Consider the following 26,231-nt stretch of genomic DNA (forward strand, 5'->3'; position numbering starts at 1 on the left):
ACCCTCAATTATTCTCCATGCTGATCTGACTCCAAACAAATTGATGCCACTTAGTGGTTTAATTTTTTTGTAAAAATAGCACGGTATAGCCAGTTTTCGGACTGGTCAATCAAAAATAGCCAGCGTTTACCAAGTCAATGAAAAATAGCCACCGTTTTGCTGCAATAGAGACCGGTCCAGCATAATATACTGGAGTTCGGTGCACTTATGTATGAACTCCAGTATATTATACTGGACCAATATACTTGCTGGAACTCCAGTATATTATGTTGGAGTTCTAGTGTATTTATGCTGGAACTCCATCATATTATGCTGGAGTTCCAGCATACTATCCTGGAACTCCAGTATAATATGCTGGAGTTCAAGTATACTTATGCTGGAGTACTTGAGAAATCACAGGCAAGTATTCAACCATGCGCATATGCTTCACACAGCCACAGAACTTTACTTGGACTAGGGAAACAATATCTTTGAAATTATATACAGCAAAATGTTCCCATATTCCTTGCATTTACATACGCCTCATTTGCGTCACGACTGGCTTTCCTGTAACTATTAAATGATGCGGATAATAAATAATTTCTTTTCCCTTTATATAACTGATCATTCGAGCTGTAACACCAACTTAACAATCGAGACAAAAAAACTAAATTCCCAGATCAAATGAAGGAGAGTTTCCGCCATCAGGAATTTGTGTAATAGGTATTGAATTCACTGTATTCCGAACCAAGGACTGTGATTTATTTCTAAGAATTCTAGCAGCCTCTGCTTCCATTGCATCAAGATCGATACTTTGAAAGAACTGGTCATCATCAAATGGATCACCAACTTCATTCTTTGCTGCTTCTTCCAAAAGATGTGAGTTTACACCAACAGCTTTAGAATGAAGAGAGAACTCGTCGTGTAAATTGACAACGGGCAGTGAAGTTGCCTGATAATAGCTTAACTTTCTTTTCCGGCTCTCTAACTTGCTATCGTTTTCTCTCAAAGAGCAAGTGGTTGAGCATGGTACTGCTTCTGGTGCAATTCTATTAATACTTTGCTGAAAGTTCAAGGAATTTCTCGTTATTGACTTTGGGTCAGTTTGAGGTATGTGATGATTTGCTGTTGCAGATGAGCTCTTGCTTTCATCTGTTCTGCTAGTTGGAACCTCAGAATCAGGAGTATAATCGTTTGAAAGGTTTGGAATTGGTGACTGAGTGAGCAATGAACGCCTGTGATTAAAGATTGGCTTAGGTCCAGAAATCAAGGCAATGCAGCCGTGATCATCAGATGATCTATGACTTCATGAAAATATTACTAAAAGGGAATCTATCTCCCTGATAAAAATGGTACTTTGTCAATAATGAAGCAACTTAATGTAACATTCAAGAAAGTGCTAAAAGAAGATATTCGTTAATTCTTCACAACATTTAAAGCACTTCGCATGAATGATCAGACGCATTTGCTCCATCTGAAATAGATTGATCTTTTCTCTTTCTTCAGTTTACAACATTCAAGAAGAGGGAAGGACAAGAAATGATATATGTATAGCTGAAGATTCAGTACATATATGCACAAATATATCATGGAGTGCAATTAACAGTTTAAAACATAAAGAATCAGCATCCAAGCTTTCTTGAGTCACAAAATCTTCTCTAACCAAAGTCAGATATCGAGCTCATGCCCCTGTATCCGTGTGAACATAGTTTTGCTTCCTAACATGATACATGTTTCAGGTGCCATTACCTTCAAATTAAGGTGGATTATGATTAAGCAAATCTGAATGATTTTTCTAGTCCTAGATTTTAGCCTAGCTATTTAAATCATCACTTTTTCTAAGTGTTGCGTATTCGCTCTCATCCAGAACAGCCAAATGAAATAATCAGTTTAGTCATTAAATTTAGTAATTAGGGAAGCGGCTAGAGCGGTGTTAGGATCAAGAAGGGATATTCTGGTGGACACAAAGGGGACTGATGGTGGAATGGGGAGGTCCAAGGAAAAGCGGAAGCCAAGAAAGCGGCGTATTTGAATGGAAAGCATAGATAAGGAGAAGAAGAGGACGAATAGGAAGTCGTATAAGAAAGCAAAGAAAGAGGCGAAGATAGCAATTACGACGGCTAAAATTGCAGCATTTGGACTTCTGTATGAGGAGACTTCTGTATGAGGAGCTTAGGGGCAAAGGCGAGGACAAGAAACTGTTTAGGTTAGCAAAGATGAGGGAGAGGAAGACCTGTGACTCGAACCAAGTGAAGTGCATCAAAGACAAAGAAGGCAAAGTATCGGTGGAAGAGGCACATATTAGACGAAGATGACAGACATGCTTCCATAAACTATTGAACGAGGAGAGAGACAGGAGCATTGTGCTTGGTGAGTCAAAGCACTCCGAGAATCGGCGAGATTTTGGACATTGTAGGCGTATTAAGATTTAGGAAATAGAGAGGACGATCAGTGTTTTGGATAGTGTGCGGCGACAAATAGCGACGAGGGCTCGCTTCACTGAGGCGAGAGGGGCGCAGCGAAGCGCTCGCCTTTTTTATGTGAAGCGACAATTTATACAAAAACATAAAATATAATATACATATAACTAAAAACTCAATAACAATAATATATTAATAAATATATCATTCAAAAATTAAAGACTCAATAGATAGTCATAGACTCATAGTAGAATCATAAACTAAAGTCCAATAGTCTAAACTCTAAAACAAGCAACATCTATTATATAATTGAAAAAACAGAGCAACAAATGAGAGCAAACAACATATACAGAGCAAAGAAAGAAAGAAAGAAAGAAAGAAAGAAAGAAGAAGAAGAAAGAAACAACAGAGCTACTGCCTCTGCTCGATGTCCAAAAACAGAACCCAAAAATAAAATAAAGCTCTGGTCGAGAAACAAAGCAAAGAAAGAAAGAAAGAAGAAGAAAAACAGAGCAAACAAGAAGAAGAAAAACAGAGCTGAAAGAGATGATGGAAGAAAGAAAAACAGAGCTGAAAGAGAAGAAAACAGAGCTGAAAGAAGAAGAAAAACAGCAATCACTGAAGAAAGAAGAAGAAAAAGAAAAAAGAAGAAGACAGCAATGGTGGTCGACCAGAGCTGAAATAGAAGAAGAAGAAGAAGAAAGTAGAAGAAGAAAGGAGAAGAAGAAGAAAAGAAAAGAAAGTAACATACCTGAAGTGGTTGCTGATGGCTGATGATGGAAGAAGAAGGAGAAGATGTGAAACCCAAGCCCTAATTTTGTCGCTGAAGGAGAAGAATTGGTCGCTGCTCGTAAGAAGTGAAACCCAAGCCCTAATTTTGTGTTTTAGTAAAAATCGCTGCCTTTTCTTCCGTTATTTTCAAATAGCGACGCCTCGCATCGCAGCGCCTCTCGGCACTCGCTTTTCTTCTTCACATCGCAACAGCCCAGAAATGACGACACTATCTCGCCTCGTGTCGCTACATGCTTTTAGCGCTGTAGCGCTCGCTATTTACAACAATGGGGACGATGCGTAAGATGAGCAGAGGTAGAGCAATTGAGCCAGACAAAATCCCTATATAAAATTTTAGAGGAATGCGGCCGAGCAGGATTGGAATGGCTTACCAAGTTATTTAATGTCATTTTCAGGATGAAGAAGATGCCCGAAGAATGGATAATAGAACAAGGGTGATATCTAAAATTGCAACAACTATAAGGTATCAAGTTGTTGAGTCAATATGAAAGCTTGGGAGAAGGTGGTGGAAGTGAGGATGACGAGAAGTGTGTCTATTTCCGAGAACCAGTCGGATTCATGTTGGGGCGATCGACTACGAAAATCATTCATCTTGTGAGGAGATTGGTGGCGCAGTATAGGGAGAGGAAGGATGACTTGTATATGGTATTCATTAACCTTGAAAAAAGCTTACGACAAAGTCCAGAGAGAGGTTTTATGGAGATGTCTGGAGGTTAGCCATGTGCCGGTAATGTACACTAGGATGATTAAGGACATGTATGAGGTGCTAAGACCCGGTGAGGATTGTGAGAGGGGACTCGAAACACTTCTCAGTTATGATGGGGTTGTACCAAGGATCAGCTCTTAGCCCGTTTTTATTTGCCTTGGCGATGGATGTGTTGATGCGACATATTCAAGGGGAGGTGCCATGGTGCATGTTATTCGCATATGACATAGTACTGATTGACGAGATGCGAGGTGGGGTTAACGCATGGTTGGAGCTTTGGAGATAGACCCTAGAGTCTAAAGGTTTCAAGTTAAGCAGGACCAAAACAGAATACTTGGAATCCAAGTTCAGTGATGGGACTTATGAAGCGGACGTAGACGTGAAGCTTGATACACAAATCATCCCCAAGAGAGGTAGTTTCAAGTATCTTGGATTTGCAATTCAAGGGGACGGGGAGATTGACGAGGATATCACACATCATATTGGAACGGGATGGATGAAATGGAGGCTCGCATCTAGTATTTTGTGTGATAAGAATGTGCCACCAAGACTTAAGGGCAAGTTCTACTAAGTGGTAGTTAGAGCGCTTATATTATATGGGCTAAGAGTTGGTCAATCAAGAGCTCTCATGTCCAGAAGAAGAAAGTAGCAGAAACGAGGATGCTAAAATGGATATGTGGGCATACCAGGAGATGAGAATAGAAATGAAGTTATTCGGGACAAGGTGGGAGTGGCCCCCCGTGGAGGACAAAATGCGAAAATCGAGGTTGTGATAGTTCGAGCACGTGAAAAGGATAAGCATAGATGCCCCTATTAGAAGTTGTGAGAGGCTGACCATGATGAGTCTGAGGAGAGATAGAGGTAGGCCAAAGAAGTACTAAGAAGAGGTGATTAAGCAGGACATGGTGATGCTTCACTTATCGAGTACATAATCCTTGATAGGAAGGTGTAGAAGTCGAGAATTAGGGTAAAAAGTTGGTCGGTAGTCGAGAGTTTATCATATCCTTACCGGTAGTATTAGTACTATTCTTGTATTATCCTATGCTTAGATATCTATTACTATCTGTTGTTTTGTTTGCTTCAGTTATCTTATCATTTTGTTGTTGTTAATGTTTGTTGCTACTGCTTCCTTTTTTTTCCTTTTCTTGAGCCGAGGATCTATCGAAAACAGTCTCTCTACCTTCATCAGGTAGGAGTAGGTCTACATACACACTACCCTCCCCAAACCCTACTTGTGGGATTACACTGGGTTTGTTGTTGTTGTTGTTGTTGTTGCACTTCAGATTTCTGAACCAAAACCATTATGAGCATCATTAAATTTCTAGCGAAACTACAAGAATCCCCGAGAAATGCTGATGATAGAGAATGTCAGATTGAAGTTTGAGTACTTTATCACCAGCTATCAAATTATAAATTTCAGCCAAGAAGTTCGTCGCCACATCACTTCAAAACTTCACATATTGAAGTGTTTTGTTTCATTGAAGTCCATGTTGCTGATATGTTCTTAAGCACAAAGACATCAGTGCTTATAATCTCTTCGTAATTCTGAAGCAAGAACTGCAAATTATTTATAACTTGAGTACAAGAAATTATGTTCCAATACAGAGCGCAGGGACATCAGTCCCATGCAGGTAGAAACTGCACACATTGAATAACCTGACCTTTCAACTGAGCTTGTTCCATTTCCATTTACTTGTAGTTAAGCTATTTTGAAAGTCGGTCATACGAGATGCCTAGTCTCATCATGCATTCGCCCCCTAATATTCTTACATTGATTTGTTTGTTTAAATCTAATGATCAGATAACACCATTTTAGTTCAAAATAGGACAGTTTCGCTCCCAAAAATGAAGAGCGGATACTATATCACTTTAAATTTTCAAAGAAATCAATACTAAAAACATCCAAAAAAGGGAGAAAACGTGTAAAACGAAACAGAAAATAAAGAGATAAACTTAATAAAAACCTGTATATCGCTATCATATCAACTTCACCAGCCTCGGCTTGACTATCTGCCGCTGTTGGATTTATCTTGTCATCAATGAAACTATCATCATATGAACTGTAATCCTGCTTATCCTCCTCATCATCGGATACTGAAACTTCTGAAGACACCCTGTGTAAGAACCATTATTTTAGAAGCATATCAGGAGAATTGCATGAGGCAGATGAAATTCATTATAAGTATGAAAATTTGACTAGTAACCGATCTATGATGGTTATTTTGTTCTGGGCCATTAATTGCAGTAAGGATACTCTAAACATCAATGGGCTGCAGAACAAACTCAATGGGCATTGGACATGTCAATTGCGCCATTAATTATGCAATCTTTTTCATAATCTAAGATGTAACACTAGCCCTGTTGCATGTTCTGGTGCATCTTAGTCGTGTAGAAAAATTATGTTTTAACACTACTCTTTCTTTTCCTTTCTGTAAAGTAAAAGGGCATATTAGTATTTATGAAAACTTTCAGAGCACAAAACAAAATTGTGGAAAAGTATAGGGGATGAATAGAGGAATGCGCAAACATAAATTTGGTGTAAGAAACGTTATCAGGACGCCCCGTTTCCACTCCCTATTCCCTAAAAAACAAGTTTGAAGCTCTACCCCTAATTCTAGAATGCATGTGTCTAGGATGATAAAATAAAAACTAAATAAATCACAAAGGAAAAGGAAAGGTTTTCTGACAGGTTGCAGTAATGAACTTGAAATAGAGGTCTCGGGCTGTCTGTCTGTTCATCAAAGATGATGATGGTGAAAACCTATCACCAATCATAAGTTGTCTTCTGAGGTTACCTCTGGAGCAACATCACATTTACTTCATCAATACTGCGAGTTCCTGTCTGTCTTTTACAGCTTTAATATCTTACACCCTGAAAACCACGTTCCAAGGCTGTTCATATTATAAGTCACCACAATAATTCTTTTTCCCATTTGTTTACAGCACTTGTGTGATAAGAATGTGCCGCTGAGACTTAAAGGTAAGTTCTACAAGGTTGTAGTTAGACCGACTATGTTGTATGGAGCACTGTTGGCCGGTCAAGAACTCTCATACCCAGAAGCTAAAAGTAGTTGAGATAAGGATGTTGAGGTGGATGTGTGGGCATACCCGGTTGGATAAGATTAGGAATGAAGTTATTCGGGAAAAGGTGGGAGTGGCCCCCGGAGGATAAGATGCGGGACGCGAGGTTGAGATGGTTCGGGCATGCTAAGAGGAGAAGTATAGAAGCCCCAGTTAGAAGGTGCGAGCGGTTAGCCTCGGTGGGTAGCACGAGGGGTAGAGGTAGGCCTAAGAAGTCTTGGGGAGAGGTTATTAGGCAGGACATAGCGCAGCTGGAGCTGACTGAGGACATGGCCCTAGACAGGAGGGTGCGGAGGTCAAAGATTAGGGTAGAAGGTTCGTAGGTAGTCGAGCGTTTCTCTTTGTCTTACTCAGTTCGCTAGCATTAGTGTTAGTATGATATCTTTTATTCATAGATGGCTATTACTACCTAGAGTTTGACTGCATTCTTGGATTCGATCTTATTTCATCTTGTTGTTATTCCTAGTTGTTATGATTACCTTTTCTTTTTCAGTCGTTCTCTAGCTGAGGTCTATCAGAAACAGTCTCTCTACCTTCTAGGGGTAGGGTTAAGGTTGCGTACATCTTACCCTTCCCAGACCACACTGGTGGGAAACTACTGGGTTTGCTGTTGTTGTTGTTTATTTGACTCGGTTTCTTGTGAATTTCATAACAAGGTCTCGGGGAGGATGTTGGCAGTGCTAAAATGTCTGGAGGTCTCTATTTTCTGGAGGATGGAAACAATTCAGTAAACAAAAATTCTATTTGTTTGAACTCCATTTTTATTGAGAATAAGGTTATGCTTTGGCATTATAGGCTTGGTCATCCTAGTTTTTATTATTTAAAGCTTTTGTTTCAGTGTGAATTTTGTAAAATGGCAAAACATACGTTCTATTTTTCCCTCTCATAAATATCATGCCACCAAACCATTTAAGCTTATCCATAGTGATGTTTGGGGACCATCTAGGGTTTTGACAAATAATGGAAAACGATGGTTTGTGAGTTTTATTGATGATCACACTAGGCTAAGCTGGGTTTATCATTTAAAAGAAAAAATAGAGGTAAAAAATGTATTCGAGATTTTTTATGCTATGATTGAAACATAATTTCAAGAGAAAACCCATATCTTTAGGAGTGATAATGGCAGGGAGTTTTTTAATGAGTAATTAGGAACTTTTTTTTTTAAATAAAGGAATAATTCATCAAAGTTCATGCCCTGATACGCCCCAACAAAATGGGGTTGTCGAGAGAAAGAATAAACATTTATTGGAAGTAACTAGAGCCCTATTGTTTACTACTAGAGTTCCACAATATTTATGGGAAGAAGCTCTTTTGACAACCACCTATTTGATAAATAGGATGCCATCTAAAGCTCTTAGTTTTAGAATTCCCTTTAGCCTATTCAAAGATAAATTTACTATATCTAGGCTAACTACTGAATTGCCATTAACGTGTTTGGGTGTAGTGCTTTCGTTCACAACCATGATCATAATATGAGCAAACTAGAACCTCGTGCAAGAAAATGTGTTTTTATAGGCTATGCTCCAAATCAGAAAGGGTATAAGTGTTATGATACGAATACAAAGAAAATTGTGGTTACTATGGATGTTACTTTTTTTTGAATCTCAACTTTTTCTTGGCACTCATCTTCGAGGAGAGAAGTTTGTAGAAGATGATTTGTTTTGCAATAATGAGGGAATGAGTCAAAATAAAAAAGAACTGGGTTACCTGATAAACATGGTATTGGCAGTGAAGCAGAGTACAAACCTATGGCTCATGGAATCTGTGAGATGATTTGGCTTAAAAAATGATGGAGGAGCTTAGAAGATTGTGACAATAAAGCTGCCATAAACATTGCCCACAATCCATTCAACATGATAAAACAAAACATATTGAGGTGGATAGGCATTTCATCAAGGAGAAACTCGAAGAAGGAAGCCTGTGCTTGTCATTTGTGCCAACTGATCAACAGACATCAGATATTTTTACTAAGGGGTTGTTTAAACCAAGATTTGAAAGTCTTGTAAGCAAGTTAGGCATGTCAGATATCTACATGCCAGCTTGAGGGGGAGTGTTGATTTGTAATATCTGATTATGATTATATATGATCAAATCAAATCAGAAATGTCAATTTGTATTATCTGATTATTGATCATATAGGATCAAGATAAGCTAAGTTAGGAAAGTTTCAGATTTTTAGGGATTAGATTAGATTAGAAATACCCCTTTGTCTGGAATCAAAAGATTATTTCCTTTTTATTGATTTGTTTTCTCCTATAAATGTGTACTCTTTGAAAGAATAAAACATACTATTCCGATACCAAAACTAACAAATGCTATTACGTATTTGAGGGCCATATTGCCCGTAATAGTATTCTAGCAAGTCAGAAGAACGGAAGATAAGTACTTGTTGACACTATATGTATCCCATTAACCCATAATTTATGCAGTCTTGTTGACACAAGGCATGATAGCCATAACCCATAAATCATGCACTGAGTGCAGGTGCAGAATCTCGATGATACCTCAGGAAATTGCTAACCATACTTTCCTTTGAGTACTTGGATAGTAGCTAATCAATAGTAGGTAGGATAGAAGAATATCTCAGTTTCATTCTAAACAATATCTCCTGCACAGGTTAAGAATTTCATGCAATTTTTCAGGGGGAGTAATATACTTCTCAATATCCTTATGTGCTACTTATCTTAAGATCTGTTGTTAGAAACTTACTTTTTCCCTATGATATTTGAGGAACTTCTACATCTCCCTCTTCCAGAGTGAACAACAGTCAGATAGGGAAAAAGACAAAACTGGGAAAAGTATTATGAGACTGAGGGAGGAATAAGACATAAAAGAAAGGAATGCCCTGTAGAGACACAATAAACAAAGAAGAGGAGCAAAGAGCTCAAGATTTCAATTGAGACTTCAGTTTTTCACACCCCCACGACTCAGAAAGAACGAAACAGCTAAGTACCCCATTCTTATGAAGAGTGAAATACGAAAGAATTGACTAGCTTGCTATATTTAACTACTTTAATTTACTACCTCAACCACCAGGGATCGAGTAGAGATTATATGAGTAGAATAGAGATAAAGAACAATTTCAATTATGTTCCATTGCTCCTCGGTGAAATCAAACGAAGACAATACAACTTATAGTACCAGATTATACCATGGTCGAGTACTACCACCAGCAAGGCCAGCATATTGACTATGCAATCCATCTATGTGTTTATTTCATGAAGTGAGCTAACTAGCAATTAATAGGAGCATGAGATTTCCAGTTCTCTAAGAATGAACTTACTCAGCTTCCTCTTCAATGAAGTCTGTCACAATGTTTGGCTGCCGTTTCTCACCTGATGGCAATAGCAGATACATCAATATCCATTTTTTTTATCAACATAAACATACTTCCCAAATGACATAGAATACAAAATCCTTTAAAAGGTTGTAGGAAAATTAATAGCTAATTGAAACCCTCTAGCATTGAAAAGTAAAGCATCCAAGTTACTTTTTTTGCTAGAAAAGTAAAGCATCCAAGTTACCTATAGCTCTTCCATGCTTGAAACCAGTATGACTGTCAGTGCCACAAGGAGCTGTTCGTTTTCGGGAAGTACCAGTGTTTTGCTTGTCTGGACCGTGTTTGCGCAATCTTCTAAACTTCGGTTTTTGTCCAATGCTCTCTGATTTGTCTGTAGAGCCAAGTTGCCAGTCTTTGCTAGAGGTTTTGCTTGATAATTTTGCCATAGGAGTTTGATTATCTTCAGCAATTAGACAAGTGTACTTGCAACTTCTCGGTTCATTACTCTGAATGTTTTGTATAGGAGTTGACATTGCATTATCTTTTCCAAAGGTGCTAATGCCACCTGCAGTCTTTTCATTCTGTTCTGACGATTCTTTTGGTGTTGAAACAAGGTCTTTAACCATGAACTGTGCACCTTTATCCTGCAATACCCCTGCAAAAGAAAAGATAAAACTTTTACAGTAACAAAAAGATACTGTAAAAAAAAAATAAGTGCATAGTTCCATAAAAGACTTTGTGTAAGGAAAAGAAAGAGACCATCAGTTATAGGAGATTCAGTTATAGGAGATTCCGGGACAAACTCGACATCACTAAAGTTGGTTAGACGTGGACTAAGCTCCATATCTCCAAACTCTTTGTCTGGCTCATCATCTACTATTGGCGTCCCACAAATTTGAACTTCCAGACTCTCACTGATGCTCTTACCTTCTGGTTTTACCTTGTGATCTGGACTTTGAAAATTCTTCTCGCAGAGATCAAATATCTTCTGTTGCTGTGCATTAGACACACAGACTCTTGATGCTTCCAAATTAATTGTTTCTGCACTTGTCTGAGTAGCAGAAATGTCTTTTACTCCATCAGTCTTTTCCTCCAGCTCATTCGCTGAAACCTTACCATGAAGGGAATCTTCTTCTGGCAGGTTGAACTTTTCAAATAATCTGGTGCTTGTAAACTTAGAAACCAAAGTTTCTTTTACAAAAAGTTGGGCAACAGATGAGACTATAACCCTCCCCTGATCATCAACACTTACAAATTCCGAGCCAAATAGGAAGGCATGTGCATGAGAGCTTTCCCCTTGAAATATGTCCAGTAAAAGCGTCTTTTTACTATTTGGACTTTGCAGGGGTACAGACTCCTTCTGTTGTTCTGTTTTACAGTCATCTTCAGCAGAACAGCCTGTATGAATCTGAATAATATTAGCTATGAGTACAACATACATCTTTTTTTTGAGAATGGTAACATTAAAGTACAACATACATCTGAATTCTTTTTCTGGACTATTCTTGTTTCTCTTCTATTTTCTTTTGTTTGATGTAGAAAACATCAGAAAATAAACAATGCTCTTAAAATTATAAGAAGCAGGATCAAGGAAAAATTAGCATAGTTTTTCAGTGTTATTTGGCCTTCTTACCTCTAATTCACCCAGCAAAGAGAAACATGAGCTTGTTCATGAAAACATACCAATGGTAGCTTCAGCTGTTTTGATAACGCCTTAACATATTACAGACATGGACTATGCATGGACAATGAAGCACAGCCAGCTAGTTAATAGCAATATTTCATGTGTTAAAGATCATTATAGCACCAGAACCAGATTCTAAATAATCGAGGAACAAAAGAAGAGCTGGAATTTTATTTTTTTTGTTACATGGTAGGGGAAAGGGAAATAGGGAGGGATTACAAGGTGGGAAATCGAACTCTCACCAACAAGGTGAAAGTTCAGGTAGCCAACCAACTAAGCTACTAAGATTCCCCGAGCTAGTCTATGAGAGGATTGAAGATATCCTTTTTTATAAGTAGGTTGAAGAGAATACTTTTATTTATAAGTGGATTGAAGAGGATAATCACAACCACCTTTGCAAAAAAAAAAACAGATATGCGAACAGACATAAAATGCTTTTGGAAGTTAATGTTAATTCGTAGATAAAATGGATAAAACGCAAGCAATAGGTTGAATAATTTCAATGTTTCGTACACTGAAATTAACCCCAGGCTTAAATGGAATATGTAAAATTGTGATCGAACAGATAGTGCAGACTGGACCAAAATTCTTCTCCATACTGGCACCATAAGTCAGAATAATTTTTTTTGGGGGGTGGGGGGTGGTGTTGGGGGCAGAAGCTTTCGCTAGAAGAAATCTGTCTTTATTTTATTGGCATAAATAACAAAAGTGCAACCTCCATCTTTTCCATGTATCCATTAAATTATAATGGATACTAAGACAACAAAGTGCTGTTATATTGAAATTGGCTGGAGATAATCTGCTGCGCCATGTAAAACTGGAGTAAAATTTTTGAAAAGACGTCATATGGAAGACAAATTAACATATCACGGCATTATTTGTACTAAATTGAACCGTTGAATATGAATTCCATTTAATGAAAAGAACATATAATTTCAGTCAGACTCGGTGGTAATGTAGAGCCAGTGAAGTAATAGATTATCAAACATCAATCAGTAAAATGTTCAAAATGCTGATAGTTTTGGTGATGAAGCTATAGAGTATGTGTATATGTTACCTTTCAGATTTTCTTCACATGGTTTGGTGGCTTCAACTTTCATAGATAAATTTTCAAAAGTTTCATCCTGAGCCATCAAAGAGAAGTGATTCAATTTTCAGTTATTCTACAAATAATAAAATTAAGCAAATATCAGCACAAGAACCTCATTGATAGAAGCTTTGATATCTCGAGGAAAAGATATTTCTTGCAAATGTTGCATGGCATCTATTAGCATCACTGTTCTAAATGAATGCGCCACTCTGTGCACTTTGGAAGGAAATGCCTGAGAATGACGGAAGGCAATAAGTGATGGTCTCCACGCGTCCCGAGTCTCCTGACCAGTAAAATTGAAATATTTCGCAAGCAAGTTTGCTTCTTCATCACTTAATTTGTTCAGCAATGCAGACACTTGAATAGGGTTAGCATCTTTTATGTTCTTTCCACGAGGAACAAACTGTGGAATTGATAGCTTGAGGAACTGGACTTTTGGTTTAAAAATATGTGGAATCTACAATAGACAAATATAAAGACTTAAGAACGTATAGTTTCCTTGAAGTTGATGAGAAAATCTGTTGATATGATGTACCATCCTTGGACTGGAATAAAATGAAAAGCGAATTCCCCCATTTCTCATGTCTTTGATAATGGCCTTGCCGCTTGTTTGCTTTTGCAAGTAACCTTTTAACTCTCTTCCTTCGTGAGCTAAAACTAGTAGAACTTCATTAAGGAAATCTATTGAAATAAAAACAAAAACTGGGTTCCAGGAACTGAATATGCAAGTACAGAGAAAAAAGTTTGGTCTTAAAGAATTTCAAAAGAAGAAAAGGAAAATCCTAACAAGATGAAAAGGATATCAACTCGTCCTTCATGTTTCCTTCCAGTTCTGCCCATGCGCTGAATCATTCTCAAAGGTGATATGTTAGCATCAAAGCATATGACAAGATCTACTTCCATGATATCCAGACCTTCTTCACCAATTGATGTTGCAACAATGACATTGTATTCGCCAGTCCGAAATTTCTACATGAAAAAGTCAACTCAAGCAAGGTCGATTGTCTAGTGACAATAAGGGAGAGCAAAAGAATTACCTCCAAAACAGCCTGTTGATTCTTTTGTGATTGGCCTTTTGATGCTTTGCCTGCAAAGGAAGTTCATGAAATAATACTATGAGAACTGCTGATCCTTAGAACTAAAAATGAAAGAAATAAGTAAGAACTATAAAATAAAAATATGAAGATATTCTTCCTCCAGTTTAGTGATGAGACTACCATTGCGAAACCAGTCTGAGGACTGAAGATAATAAGTGTTTCACATGGTAAACGAGATATGAGCACCAGAAACAGGAAACAAGAGTTGTCAAAGGCAAAAAGCACAGAAAAGCGCAAAGGCTTTGATGGAGCTTTAAGCGTAAAGTGCAATTAAAGCATGGGCTTGCGACCAAGGGCCTAATGAGGAATATGTGTGTGTGTGTGTTATGCACACAAAAAATCATTAAAGACAAAACAATTTACTTGAACAAAAGAATCGAAAAAACTATAATTAAGAGAAATATATGAAGTAAAATACTGTCAACCATATGATTTAGATGTAAAAATGCAATTTTCCGACTTGTTTTCCGATACTAAATTTCTAATTTCTTATATACCTAATCACTAAAAAATTCGTTCATAACGTTTTGTTAACAATTAATATAATAACATCGCCAGATACTTATCATCTAGTGCTGCCCTCTTAAAGACGATCCATGGGCTATTAGGCATTTGCCTTAGTACCTCGGTCCCTGTACCGAAGGACCCTATCTGAGCGTCACCTAACTTCGGCACTAAACGCATCTCAAGTGAGCCTTTTACAACACTGAGGCTACAAACTTTGTCATAAAGATTAAAGCACAGAAATTAAATTTCGCTCACACTTATCATAGCTTATTTTGGCTACATCATGCATTCCGGCAGCGTATAACGTCATTCTGTTACTATTCTGTTTTGAAGGGGAGGGAAAGTGAATTAGTTATACTGCATAGCTGTATCAGCAAGCTTAGAGGACTCATTCTTAAATTCTGTAGCTCAAGCATATTGGTTGTGGGCCTTGCACCAAAGCTCACACCACTACCAAAAGATGCAGTTCTAACATGTAGTACCTTGTAGCACACAGGAAAATGGCAATAAATATATGTGGTACTTTAGAGCAGATGTTTAGAAAATTGTAATTATGATAGAAGACCAACTGATACCATCAAAAATAGCAGCCACTGCTATGTAAAACCTTGAATTCCAGCAGACATGGTAATAATAACAAACACATAAGGAGAAATTACCACTCCACCTCTTAACGTTATTGACATGAACAGTCTGACAGCATTTTTCGAAGAGGAAATATCCGTTGTCTAACGAAGAAAAAGATGAAGTACCAATGCAGTAGGAAGTTGATCCACTGAAATGTGTAGGGCAGGGATACCTGAGCTTTGGCCAATGAACTCAGTAGCTTTAACAAAATCTGGTAAACTCCTCAAAGCAAGCAAAATGTCACTGCAACCAAAATCAGGCCTTCAGAATTCAAAAGTAAAAAGAATCCAACTGCTGCAATCAAGTAATTGAAGCGTGAGAATGGATCTGATGTAGGCTTCACCTGACACTTTGTCTAAAATTTGAGAAAACGATAACCCTTGAACTTTTAGGATCATTGTTATCTGCAACAGATGGACAAATATCAAAGAAAATACGAAAACAGGAGTGCTATATTTACTATGAGCAAGTCCAGAGTCCAAACGAGAAATTATGAAAAAGATAAAAGAAAATGCTAAATAATTAACTACCATCGGCTTGATTATGATAAATTCCAGCATCATAAAAAACTACATCTTCTATCAAATTTAAGGAGGTAGAAGCCCTAGAACTACAGTTGACGATATGAAGAAGGACTATGAAAGATAAGGTCCGCGAATTGGTAATAACATTATAAAACTATTAGTTACTTAGTATCTGATATTACAAGGACCCCACACTTTTCAATAGCATAGACTAAAGCCAATCTCTGTCAATTGACAATTTGCACTTGAAATGACATTTCCTCTTGCTAACTTAGAGCCCACTCAGAAAAGGTTGAGTGAGATACCTATTCGCTGCATTCCAAATATAAATCGCTAGCCAATATTTGACTGTACTCTAGTTTGCACCATAAGCTACAAATGAACTTCAAATCCACAATAGCAAACAATAATGCTTCATATTCACTTCTGTTAGTCAACTTGACTTTGGTTTGTCATTTTCTAGTGGGCAAATATACCCCGGAAGCTGATACCCCACCAAAACATGTGCATAAGACATTCACGGTTCGTCTTTTAACGTGAAAATCAATGTTCATTAAAGAATTATTACAAAATCATAGATCTATGGCCTAAATTTCTTCTATGTTTGTTTTGGCGACCTTAAGACTCCCGCTCAGGGAACAAAGTTATCAGCAGACAACGTTTATCTTTTGATGACATAAAACAACAACTACACCTCAGTCCCAAACGTGTTTGGGGTTTATCTTTTGTTGACATGGTTCAACAATTTTACGAACAGCCAAGACTGTAACAAAAGAAACAAGTTAAAATGTTGGCTTTGTGAAAGAGGGAAATGGAGGAAGAATGTACTACTACTAGCCCACCTAGAATTCCCTAGAACTAAACAACAAAGTTAAGTTTGAAAAATATGCCAAAGAAGTAACAAAAGCTTAACTAGAAACAATGAAACTAGCTCATAACTCTCCAAAAACTCGAAGGATAATAGTTGATTATGTGTCTGTCACTAGATTTGCCTCTTTCTATTGCGGTTACTATGACATGGAAAAATATACAACTTCCAACAAGCTTCCTAAATCAATTTGCAGAAATAAAAAAATCAAATGTCATACCCAAACTCCCGAACCTATTGATGAAAATCAAATTTCATTTATAAAAATGATACCTAAATATGAACCGGAAACCCATTAAAACAAGCTTCAAAGCCATTTTGTGTGCATGTATGGACAAACAGGGTGCTCATTGAACAATTAAAATGAACAAATACTTAAACAAACAGAACACTGCGATGTGTAACATACTGAAATGATTGGTGAGTATTTCCAGCATTTTTGATAACTTAGGACTAGGAGCACCATGAGATACAACTTGCTGCATTAAATGCTTTGCTTTCAAAAGAATTTCATTTCTGCTCATATGTCGTCCAAATAACCTGTAAATGACACGTACATATTAAGAAAACGGACAAGAAATTTTGTTAAACCATTCAGAAAGAAGAGGTAGAAGTTGTACAAAACTGGTGAAAATAACTGCACAACACGTATATGATAATATCTTGGATGCAGTTGGTCAATGGAATCACGTCACATTATATAAGAAATACATTGGGGCGGTATGTTATTAGGAGGATGCTATTGTAAAAAACCCACTTATTGGTTTGCAGCTTTTCTTCAAGCATCTCACATGTAGATTTTATCCCATGGCTCGAGAGCAGTTTCAGTAAATGGTAAAGTGTTACAAGAACTCCATGTAATCCGTCAATATCTTGAAACTTCACTTGAGGTAAATTTTGAGGTGGAGCTTCACGAAATCTTGACCGTGATTCAAGTACTTGGTGCGGGCTTAACTGTAAATTGGACAAGACAAACAAACCTTAAGAATCAAGTATATATATAGACTTACATAAAAGATTAAAAACAAAGAACAAGTGTGTATATATAGAACCTAGTAATTGTGCGTTCCAATTTAAGTAGTAGTGGCAACAGTAACATGAAATAGCTGAAATAGAAGAAGAGCTCATCCCATATGTATATATGAACATGGTTGCCATGATTTGTCAAGCCCCTAGAAGAATAAAAGACTGTATAATCTTCAGAAATTGGAAAACATAATAAACCAGCAAACCAATAGTTCAATTTTACTATCCAAATACTAACCCCTGCTCCTCCAATGTATTCTCAACGTCTTTGTGTAAACGTGATTTTGCTTAAAGAGTATATAGGACCCCTTGTCTTATATGTTACTAATGATCTAATTATTTCACAGATTGAAAGTGGTCCTTATCTGTATAGAGTAGAAACCTCTAGAATTATACTAATACAATCTGACACTAGAGCTTACACGCCCCTAACATTTGAATTTAGTGATGAGAAGACATTAAGAACAAAAGATATCAGGATTGTTAAGACAGAAATTCACAATTAAATTTTTTTGGCAATTATGCACTACTAACTAATGACATTAAATCAAATTTAGAACGTCAAATTTTATTTTCATCTCTTTAACAAAATAAAATAGACATTTTACTTTCGCAGCTACTAACTATGCCAAAGTACACTATACGGGCCTTAGTATCAAACAATTTTTTTAAATCTTGCAGGATAGGAGCCACATGGAGGCATTAGCATCTCTTCAACAATAGATTGTATCACTATAGTCCACTGAGAAATGCAAATGCGTAAGAAAAACATAACCAGAACAAAAATAGGAAGAAAGCGTGGAAAGAGGATAATGACAGACTTCATTGAACAACTATCCTATACCTGAACTTCGCTGACTGACTAGTCAGAACAGCACATCCCCAAAAATGTAGCAAACAACTACATCATAATCAAAAGAAAACATCTAAAGAATTTTCAAGTAATAGTAGCCATACTGTCCGGTAGTCTCTATTCAGTAGTAGTCCATATGCATTAAGCCGATTCACTAATGGGCATATGACTTTCAAGAGGAGTTCACCAACTTCATCAGCATCTTTGCCCATGGGAACCTGAAAGCATGATTTGAAAATTTTTGAACATAAACAACGGAAAAAAAGGTTCAGCAAAGAGCCCAAGGGAGATATATTTAGACCGTTATCTGTTCAATCTTTCGAGCATGCACATATGGGAGCACATCTGGGTCAGTTTCATTTCGATATTCAAGTGTTGATATTTGCAAGTTATCGATCACGTTCTGAACTGCCTGCCGTTTAGCTGACATATGGAAGATCCCAGTAAGAAGGGTGACATAAGACATGAAACCAATTTAAATTCCAACAAAGTCCAGCAGATAATTAGTAACTTACACCCAGGTGTTGCAGTTAATGCTAATATCCTGACTTGGACATTACATGCCATCAACTACAAATAAATCAAAAAAGTTGAATTTTCACCAACCAAATGGAGATAAATTGAGGAATTGATATGGAAATTCGACATATTTTATAGAAAGCTTAACAGGAAATGGCATGATAAATCTAATAGTCTAATACTACCTCTAAATGTTTCCCTTATATTTGGACACCGGATTAAAAATGTACATCATAATGGAGCTTGAAAAAATAAAATAAGCATTTACACTTGGAACTAAGAGAAGCCTGCCCAGTTAGAAATGCACCAAGGAGTGGGCCACGGATTTGACTTTAGCAGGGAAAAGGCAGAACAAGAATCTGACGTAGAATGCTGAATTAGGTATGTAAAGCTGGCACTAGACCAACAATGGGTTTCAACTTCTACATAAAGCAAAAAAGCAACTAAATTATTTCCGCAATTCCTTTCTTTCAGTTATCACAATGACAGATTCGACCAAATAGAGCAACTGTCACAGTAGTTCACAAGTTTGATGTATAGATGTTTTCAAAGTTTTATTTTACATTTTGGGAGCGTGATGAACTTTTTGGTCCCATACTCTTGAATATCTATATATTTGTCTTCTTGATTTTCTATACTCCGAGTACCTGGGTGATTACCCTATCGAAAATCTTGGTGTAAAATGTCTCTCGCAACCGACATAGAATCATACTGCATCTCCTTTATTTCATCCACACTTGAGGAATCAAATCCATGATACTATTTTACTCAGAAAGTACCATCTTGGTGGTGTAATTCATGAATAAAACTACTGTACTTGCTAAAAAGTTACATCGAGGACTTCAGATTTTCTGATTTCCTCTTTCTATTAAAAAAGGATTCATGCTGCTCCACATCATTGTAATAATTACTTGTGGAGGTGCAGAATTCCAAATTGTTGATAAACTGTCCAGATTTTAGAAGCTTGCATGCGGTGAAAGGGTGAAACATCAAAAAAGGGAGCCGGTGATCACCTTTCTCTTTCTCTCACCTCCCGAAGAATAGGTATCGCATGCATCTCTAAATAGTAAATAGTCCACACAGAGAGAATATTGAACATATTTCCCAGTATATAGCTTTTTTTAGATATACTGATTATCAACTGAAAGGAGAGAACAACTATAAACAGGTACCAGGTTAAATTCACGTGGCAAAGCAACTCATAAAGTTCCAAAATAGTCTCATGTTGACAGACACATTAAGAATCATATCAGAAAGCTAGGACATAAAAACAAACTGAATGACAAACCTGGCGAGCTACTACACAATAAGAGTAATTTCCACTTGCGCGATGAGCCTCGTCGATTACCAAGCAAACTAGATGTCTCATGAAGCATATTCCTGTGATTTTACAGATATAATTTCATAAACGTTCAATATGGTCTAAGAATGGAAATTTCAAAGTTATGAGGTTTACAATTCTCTTAATCAAAAGGAAATACATTCAAATGTGCATGCAACCTCTAGTATTAAACCGTTATCGAATTATTTACCCAATAACCCAATATCGATAACCCAATAGCATTTTATCGGTTCGGGCTATCGGTTATACTCGATATATGCCCAGCCCTAGATTCATCTCATCCCAAAAATTGGACACCAAGAATCTGTCAAGTCTTGATCTAGAAAAAGAGTCTTCCGATCTAGACTGAGTGAATCTGGCAACTGTCAAAGGAAGGTAAACAAGAAACTGGTTATCGATAAACTCCAAAAACTCCTCCATAGCCCTCGTAAACCCCCTACTCCCCCTCCCTCTCCCGGCTATGCTCCCCTTCCCTCCCCCGGCTATCAGATAGTATTGAGAATTCTATGTTACTTGGACTCTTCAAAAATATTGTTGGGTGCGTGTCGGATCCTCCAAATTTAGCGCATTTTTGGAGGATCCGACACGGGTGCGGCAACACTTTTGGAGAGTCCGAGCAACATACCCACCAACCATGGAATGTCCCACTCTCCAATATAGTATTCATCTCTTCCCAAAATACCGCCTCCGAGCCCTCCCTAGGACCATACACTCCCCTGAAATCCCACTTCACCACATTCCAATAATTTCGAAATCTCAATGATATACATAACTCACCTTTCTTAGTTTCCATAACTTACATTTTTTTTTCTCATCCCATAATAAAAGTATCCCCTTGCGAACACCCTAGATGAGATAGCATCATATTTCACCCACTTTCCACCCCAAATACTCCTCACAACACCATTTGTCACCTTTTCCATTTTGTCTCCAAAAAACAAACAATATCCATCCCCCATTCCCTAAGACATACCGTTATGATCATTGTTGCTAGGGTCATTCATCCCCCTTTTGCCAGGGTCATTCAAGCAGTTATTAAACTGTTAAAAGCCGTGAAGCAAATAACAAATTTTTGTGCGTTATCAAACCTAAACGAGATATGCTCAAAGTGGTTATTGTCAAGTAAACATACTTAAACTTATTGCAGCTTAACAGCTTCAATGTCTGATGCCTCTTCTACGTGTTCTTTTTGCATATTTAGATAGTATCTAAGCAGAATAATTCTGTTTGGGCCAAGCATTAACCTATATTCATTCTTGTTCGAACCTAGAATGCTTAATATAATAGTGTCCTCAAGCTTCTGGTAAATAATTACATCTGATTTTTCTTCAAAACAAGAAAGGCGTAATCACAGTGTTAGTTAAATAGCTATTATCTACAGAAAGTGTAGAGTTATTAAGTGAAAATACCTCCAAAAGTATGTCAAAAAATACAAATTATATAAATTCAGTTTTAGACGCGCTTTCAACACCTCTGTTAAGAGTGATTACGGTTGTTGACCCAAAAGTGATCCAATCATACAAATATAAGTGACACTTTCCTCTAGCATGTACATTCACATCCAGAAATTCAAATAGGTCACCGCAGTTAAGTTCTATTTCCTCTCATGAAAGCACAAATCATGTGGAAGGGGTAAACCTTGAATCTCTTGAAAACGCGAAAACTATAAATCACTTTTAAAATTGTATCAGCACCAGAGTGAAGAACGTCACCAGAATGTATATCCTTCTCCAGCACTTGTGGAGTAACAAAGAAAACTCGTCTCTCTTTCCATAAGCTCGCTCTTCTCGACGGATTTGTTTGACCTGTCAGATCAATTGTGCACTCCTGTAATCAATTTAGTAACAAATGTCTTAAAATATAAATAACAGTACATTTGCTCTTTTAGGACACAGGATTAGAAAAACAACTTAGAAATAATAGAAAACAGAACAAACTTCTAGCTTACTTGTGGAATATCTACAAACTTATGCAATGCTTCCACCTGCTGCAAAACAAGTGGGCGTGAAGGAGCTGCAAAAACAATTTTCCCTGCCATTGGGACACCATCCAGAACAGTTAATCCAAAGGTTTGGATTAAACTATCTTCTCAGCCGATATATATATATATATATAGGACCATCATTAGTAAGTGAAGGGCTCATCAGGATTCAGGCATCTTAAAACTCAAAACAAAATTTCCTTTGTTCACAAACTTGAAAATGCATAAAATGAAGTATCTAGCCCAATAATGTTGCTGCATAATATTTCACAGTTATTAGCATAAGATGTGCACTCAAAATACAAGAACTATGAACAATACGATGAAAAGTCAAAGCAAAATATAACAAGTAGAATTAGCTGCTGACAGAGGTCCATTTAAATCAAAATGATCATTCGCAATGGTAAGAGCTTAACAATTGAAGTCTCTGAATCAAAATGCTCGAGGTTCATTGTGATGTATATATATCATGACTTTATTAGCTTGCTCTTTTGCTGCATATAGCAGTGGATGTTTGGTATCCGTGGGGATTTTTGCATGTTAAGTTCTTAACACATATTTCAAAACAAATCTTTTTGTTCTTTGTTATACAGGGTGCAAGAGAGTTGAAATTGTAAAAGATGACATCAAGAAAAAGAGGACAGAGGGAAGAGAAAGCATGGAGACCTAAGTCTGCTATAGAACTACTCATATCACACTTGTTCAACTTCATTTGGCATCTGGATGAACGAGGTAGTGCTAGATCATGAGGGAGAATGCGAACATCCATCCCATGAACCGCCAAGGAGCCATGCATTTCTCCGGGCTTGGATTTTTCATGTCCAGTATCCCATTAGATCTACCAGCAACAGACTAGGGGCTCACTACCTCCCATCTCACTGGGGGCAGAAAATGAATCGCCATCTCACCCCTTTTGAGTTTGGTTGGGATAGAAGGTTGAAGTCCATCTGAACTGCCCAATGAGTATAAGAGAAAAGCAAAGTACCAATGACACGCTACTGACTAACCATTTCACAATTTAAACCATTATTTAAACTTCCCAGTTTATTCGACATTTTACTCTACATAAATGTAGAGGTTAATTTAGGTTGAGTTTATTGGGATGGGGGTAGTAAATTCCTATGTTCAAAGCACCTACTTGTCATTTTTTATAGCTCAAAATTTCAGCAGATTCAGCTGAGATTAATCTTGCTTCTCAAAAACTAGCTCTTCGATGTGGAGACATGACGAGACTAGTTACCGGAAATAGTATGTGACAAGTTTAAAAGAACAAGAAATACGATAGATGTAGCACTGCATTACCTTCTGGAAACCATCTGAAATAATTATACATTACAACAGCAGCAATAAATGTCTTCCCAAGACCTGTGGGTAATGCCACTAAGGTATTGCTAAAAAGAGCAGTCTGGATGATAGAAAATTGATAATCACGACGATCAAAATTGACTGCAGGAAAAATAAAGTTAACTGAACATGAGTCTTCATTCAAAGAAACTACTACAATGCTTTATCTAAAAGATAGTGACAGTTACATCATAGACCTTATGACTATCCATGCAAAAGTTTCATTCAAGCAGCATAACTCGTCAATATTGGCCATTTGCTTAAATATCATGTTAGAGAACAGAGATAGCATGCTTAAAATTTAACAAAAAGGTCTTAAAAGGAAAGAAGAAGAAAAATGCAGTAGCACTTCACTAACAAAATTATAATTATTTCTCAAAAGCAACATACAATAATTTTCACCTTCTCCCACATTGCTATGTTTTGGTATAAGGATAACTATAGATTAACCAAGATCAAATATAATACATGGTTTTTCTCTTTTTTCCTTTCTTTTGATAATCGTAGGGCTCGACCAACATATATGGGCCTCGACTAATTCATTTGGCAGCCTACTACAGCCCACAAGCACAGTTGGCAAGTCAACCTGCTCAGCATGGATGAAAAAATACTACTGAGTATTATAGTTAAGATTCGAACATGGGATCTCCAAGTTGTACTTGTACACCTAAACCACTCTGTCATCCCCTTGGGTCACAACAAATGGTACTCCCACCGTCCCAATGTATGTGATGGTATTTCCTTTTTAGTTTGTCCAAAAAGAATGACACGATTCTATATTTAGAAACAATCTAACAATACACTTCTCATTTTATCCTTAATGAGATGATTTTTAGCCGCACAGATATCTATGGTTTAATTTAGACCACAAGTTTCAAAAATCTTCTTTCTTCGCGTAAATTGGAACGTAGAGAGTATTTACTAATTCTTAAAAAGCCCAATCAACAACTAACTGCCAAATCTACGTCTGCGATGAGTACAAACACATTCAGCTTTTATCTAAGTTTATTTTAATTGGAATGATAAATATTACAGTATCTCATTTGTGACATGTACATCAAGTCAAATGAAGAATCCGTGAAACATAAAGCAAAACACTTGTAAATGCTGGCACTTTATGACTTCTAGAGAACATTAATGTCTAAAAATAGATAAATTAAAACAGAATATTGATGAACAACAACAACAACCTAGTAGAATCCCACTAGTGGGGTCTGGAGGATAATGATGAAGTATAACAAAAAGAAAAGTGAAAAAGGAACCTGGGAAAATCCAAGTTTTTGCAGCCTCCGGATCAATCTTAACATCACTAGGCCCATGAGATGATTCACTGGGGCCACAAGATTCAAAATCATCTTCGTTCTTTTGTCCGAGCTCGTTTCGATTGTCCTGTTTGGTGGAATTTTGGAAGAATTTATCAAGTGTGGATTGTCTAGAAGAAGAAGAAGGAGCAAAAGGGTATTTATGGGTTTCCTTAATTTGGTGATTTGAATGAGAAGTAGAAGCAAAATTAGAAGAAAATGGTCTGTTGGAAATTGCTGTTGCTTCTAAAGCCCCATCGATTTCTTTCACCGCTAAGTCCCAATCAAATTCCTGTAGGAAAATAGCATGAGGGTTAGTAGTTGAAAACAAAGGAAACACACACACACACACACACACACACACACACAGAGAGAGAGAGAGAGAGAGAGAGAGAGAGAGAGAGAGAGAGTACGTCGTCGTCGTCGATTGTGTGGATAACTGTGGAAGAAGAAGGCATTTGGGGAATGGAGAACAGTGTAATGGAGAAGGAACTGAAGGAGGGAAACTTATAAGGGCACTTTGAATGAGGGAAACTGGAAAATAGCGCCAGGGTATTTTCCCCAATGTTTTCAGAAAAATTCCTTCTATTTTGTAAGCATATTATATTTTGAGAAAACAACATTAAAGTATTAAAATATTAAATCAACGTGTAAAATTGAATTTCAACATTGGTTTAAATTTATACTTATGAAAGTTGTCAAAAATAATTCTTCAAAATTGTAAATTGTAACATGTGTTATAAAATAAAGACTTTAAAGTAAAGAAATCGAAGACAAGTAGAGAGAGATTTATTATTCAACTTCAAATTCATGTACATAATAAACTGAAATCTCCTTTGAAGAAAGCAAGCTGCTGTAAGCTGGTGTAAGCTGATACTGTACCATATATAGATAATCTTCAACTAGGGTAATGTTTATCCATAATGGAGTACCGAAAGGATAAGCTTATTTGTACCAGGTATGGATAATCTTCTACCGGGGGTAATATTTATCCATAACGGAGTATCGAAAGGATAAGTTTATTGTACCCGGTATGGATAATCTTCTACCGGGGTAATGTTTATCTATAACGGAGTATCGAAAGGATAAGCTTATTGTACCCGGTATGGATAATCTTCTACCGTGGGTAATGTTTATCCATAACCGAGTACCGAAAATATAAGCTTCTTCAGGAGGCTTATTTCCAATAAAGTACTAAATAGATAAACAT

The 26,231-nt window shown here is 37.0% G+C and overlaps 1 protein-coding gene across 1 annotated transcript; it reads right to left on the bottom strand.

Annotated features, from left to right (window-relative positions):
* On the bottom strand, positions 455–25,543 carry LOC109225698. Its single transcript, XM_019390454.1, has 23 exons — positions 25,435–25,543; positions 24,983–25,313; positions 23,679–23,822; positions 22,344–22,426; positions 22,108–22,222; positions 20,342–20,433; positions 19,050–19,104; positions 18,836–18,957; positions 18,639–18,752; positions 17,413–17,609; positions 17,065–17,195; positions 15,607–15,667; positions 15,436–15,506; positions 14,070–14,119; positions 13,836–14,001; positions 13,568–13,692; positions 13,145–13,489; positions 13,000–13,066; positions 11,018–11,656; positions 10,503–10,913; positions 10,262–10,313; positions 5,862–6,011; positions 455–1,214 (listed from the first exon to the last, which is right to left on the bottom strand). Exons 1-23 carry the CDS (start codon positions 25,477–25,479, stop codon positions 647–649), a joined length of 4,134 nt encoding a protein of 1,377 aa, XP_019245999.1. The 5' UTR covers positions 25,480–25,543; the 3' UTR covers positions 455–646.

Source organism: Nicotiana attenuata, chromosome 5, assembly GCF_001879085.1.
Source record: "Nicotiana attenuata strain UT chromosome 5, NIATTr2, whole genome shotgun sequence".
Lineage (NCBI taxonomy): Eukaryota > Viridiplantae > Streptophyta > Magnoliopsida > Solanales > Solanaceae > Nicotiana > Nicotiana attenuata.

Bases quoted from the DNA above. Each gene is read 5' to 3' on its own strand.
- LOC109225698 (XM_019390454.1), bottom strand. From the start codon at position 25,479: ATGCCTTCTTCTTCCACAGTTATCCACACAATCGACGACGACGAC. The intron at 25,314-25,434 runs GTACTCTCTCTC...ATTTTCCTACAG, and splicing joins ACACAATCGACGACGACGAC to GAATTTGATTGGGACTTAGC. The intron at 14,120-15,435 runs GTATCCCTGCCC...CTTCCTTTGCAG, and splicing joins GTTCATTGGCCAAAGCTCAG to GCAAAGCATCAAAAGGCCAA.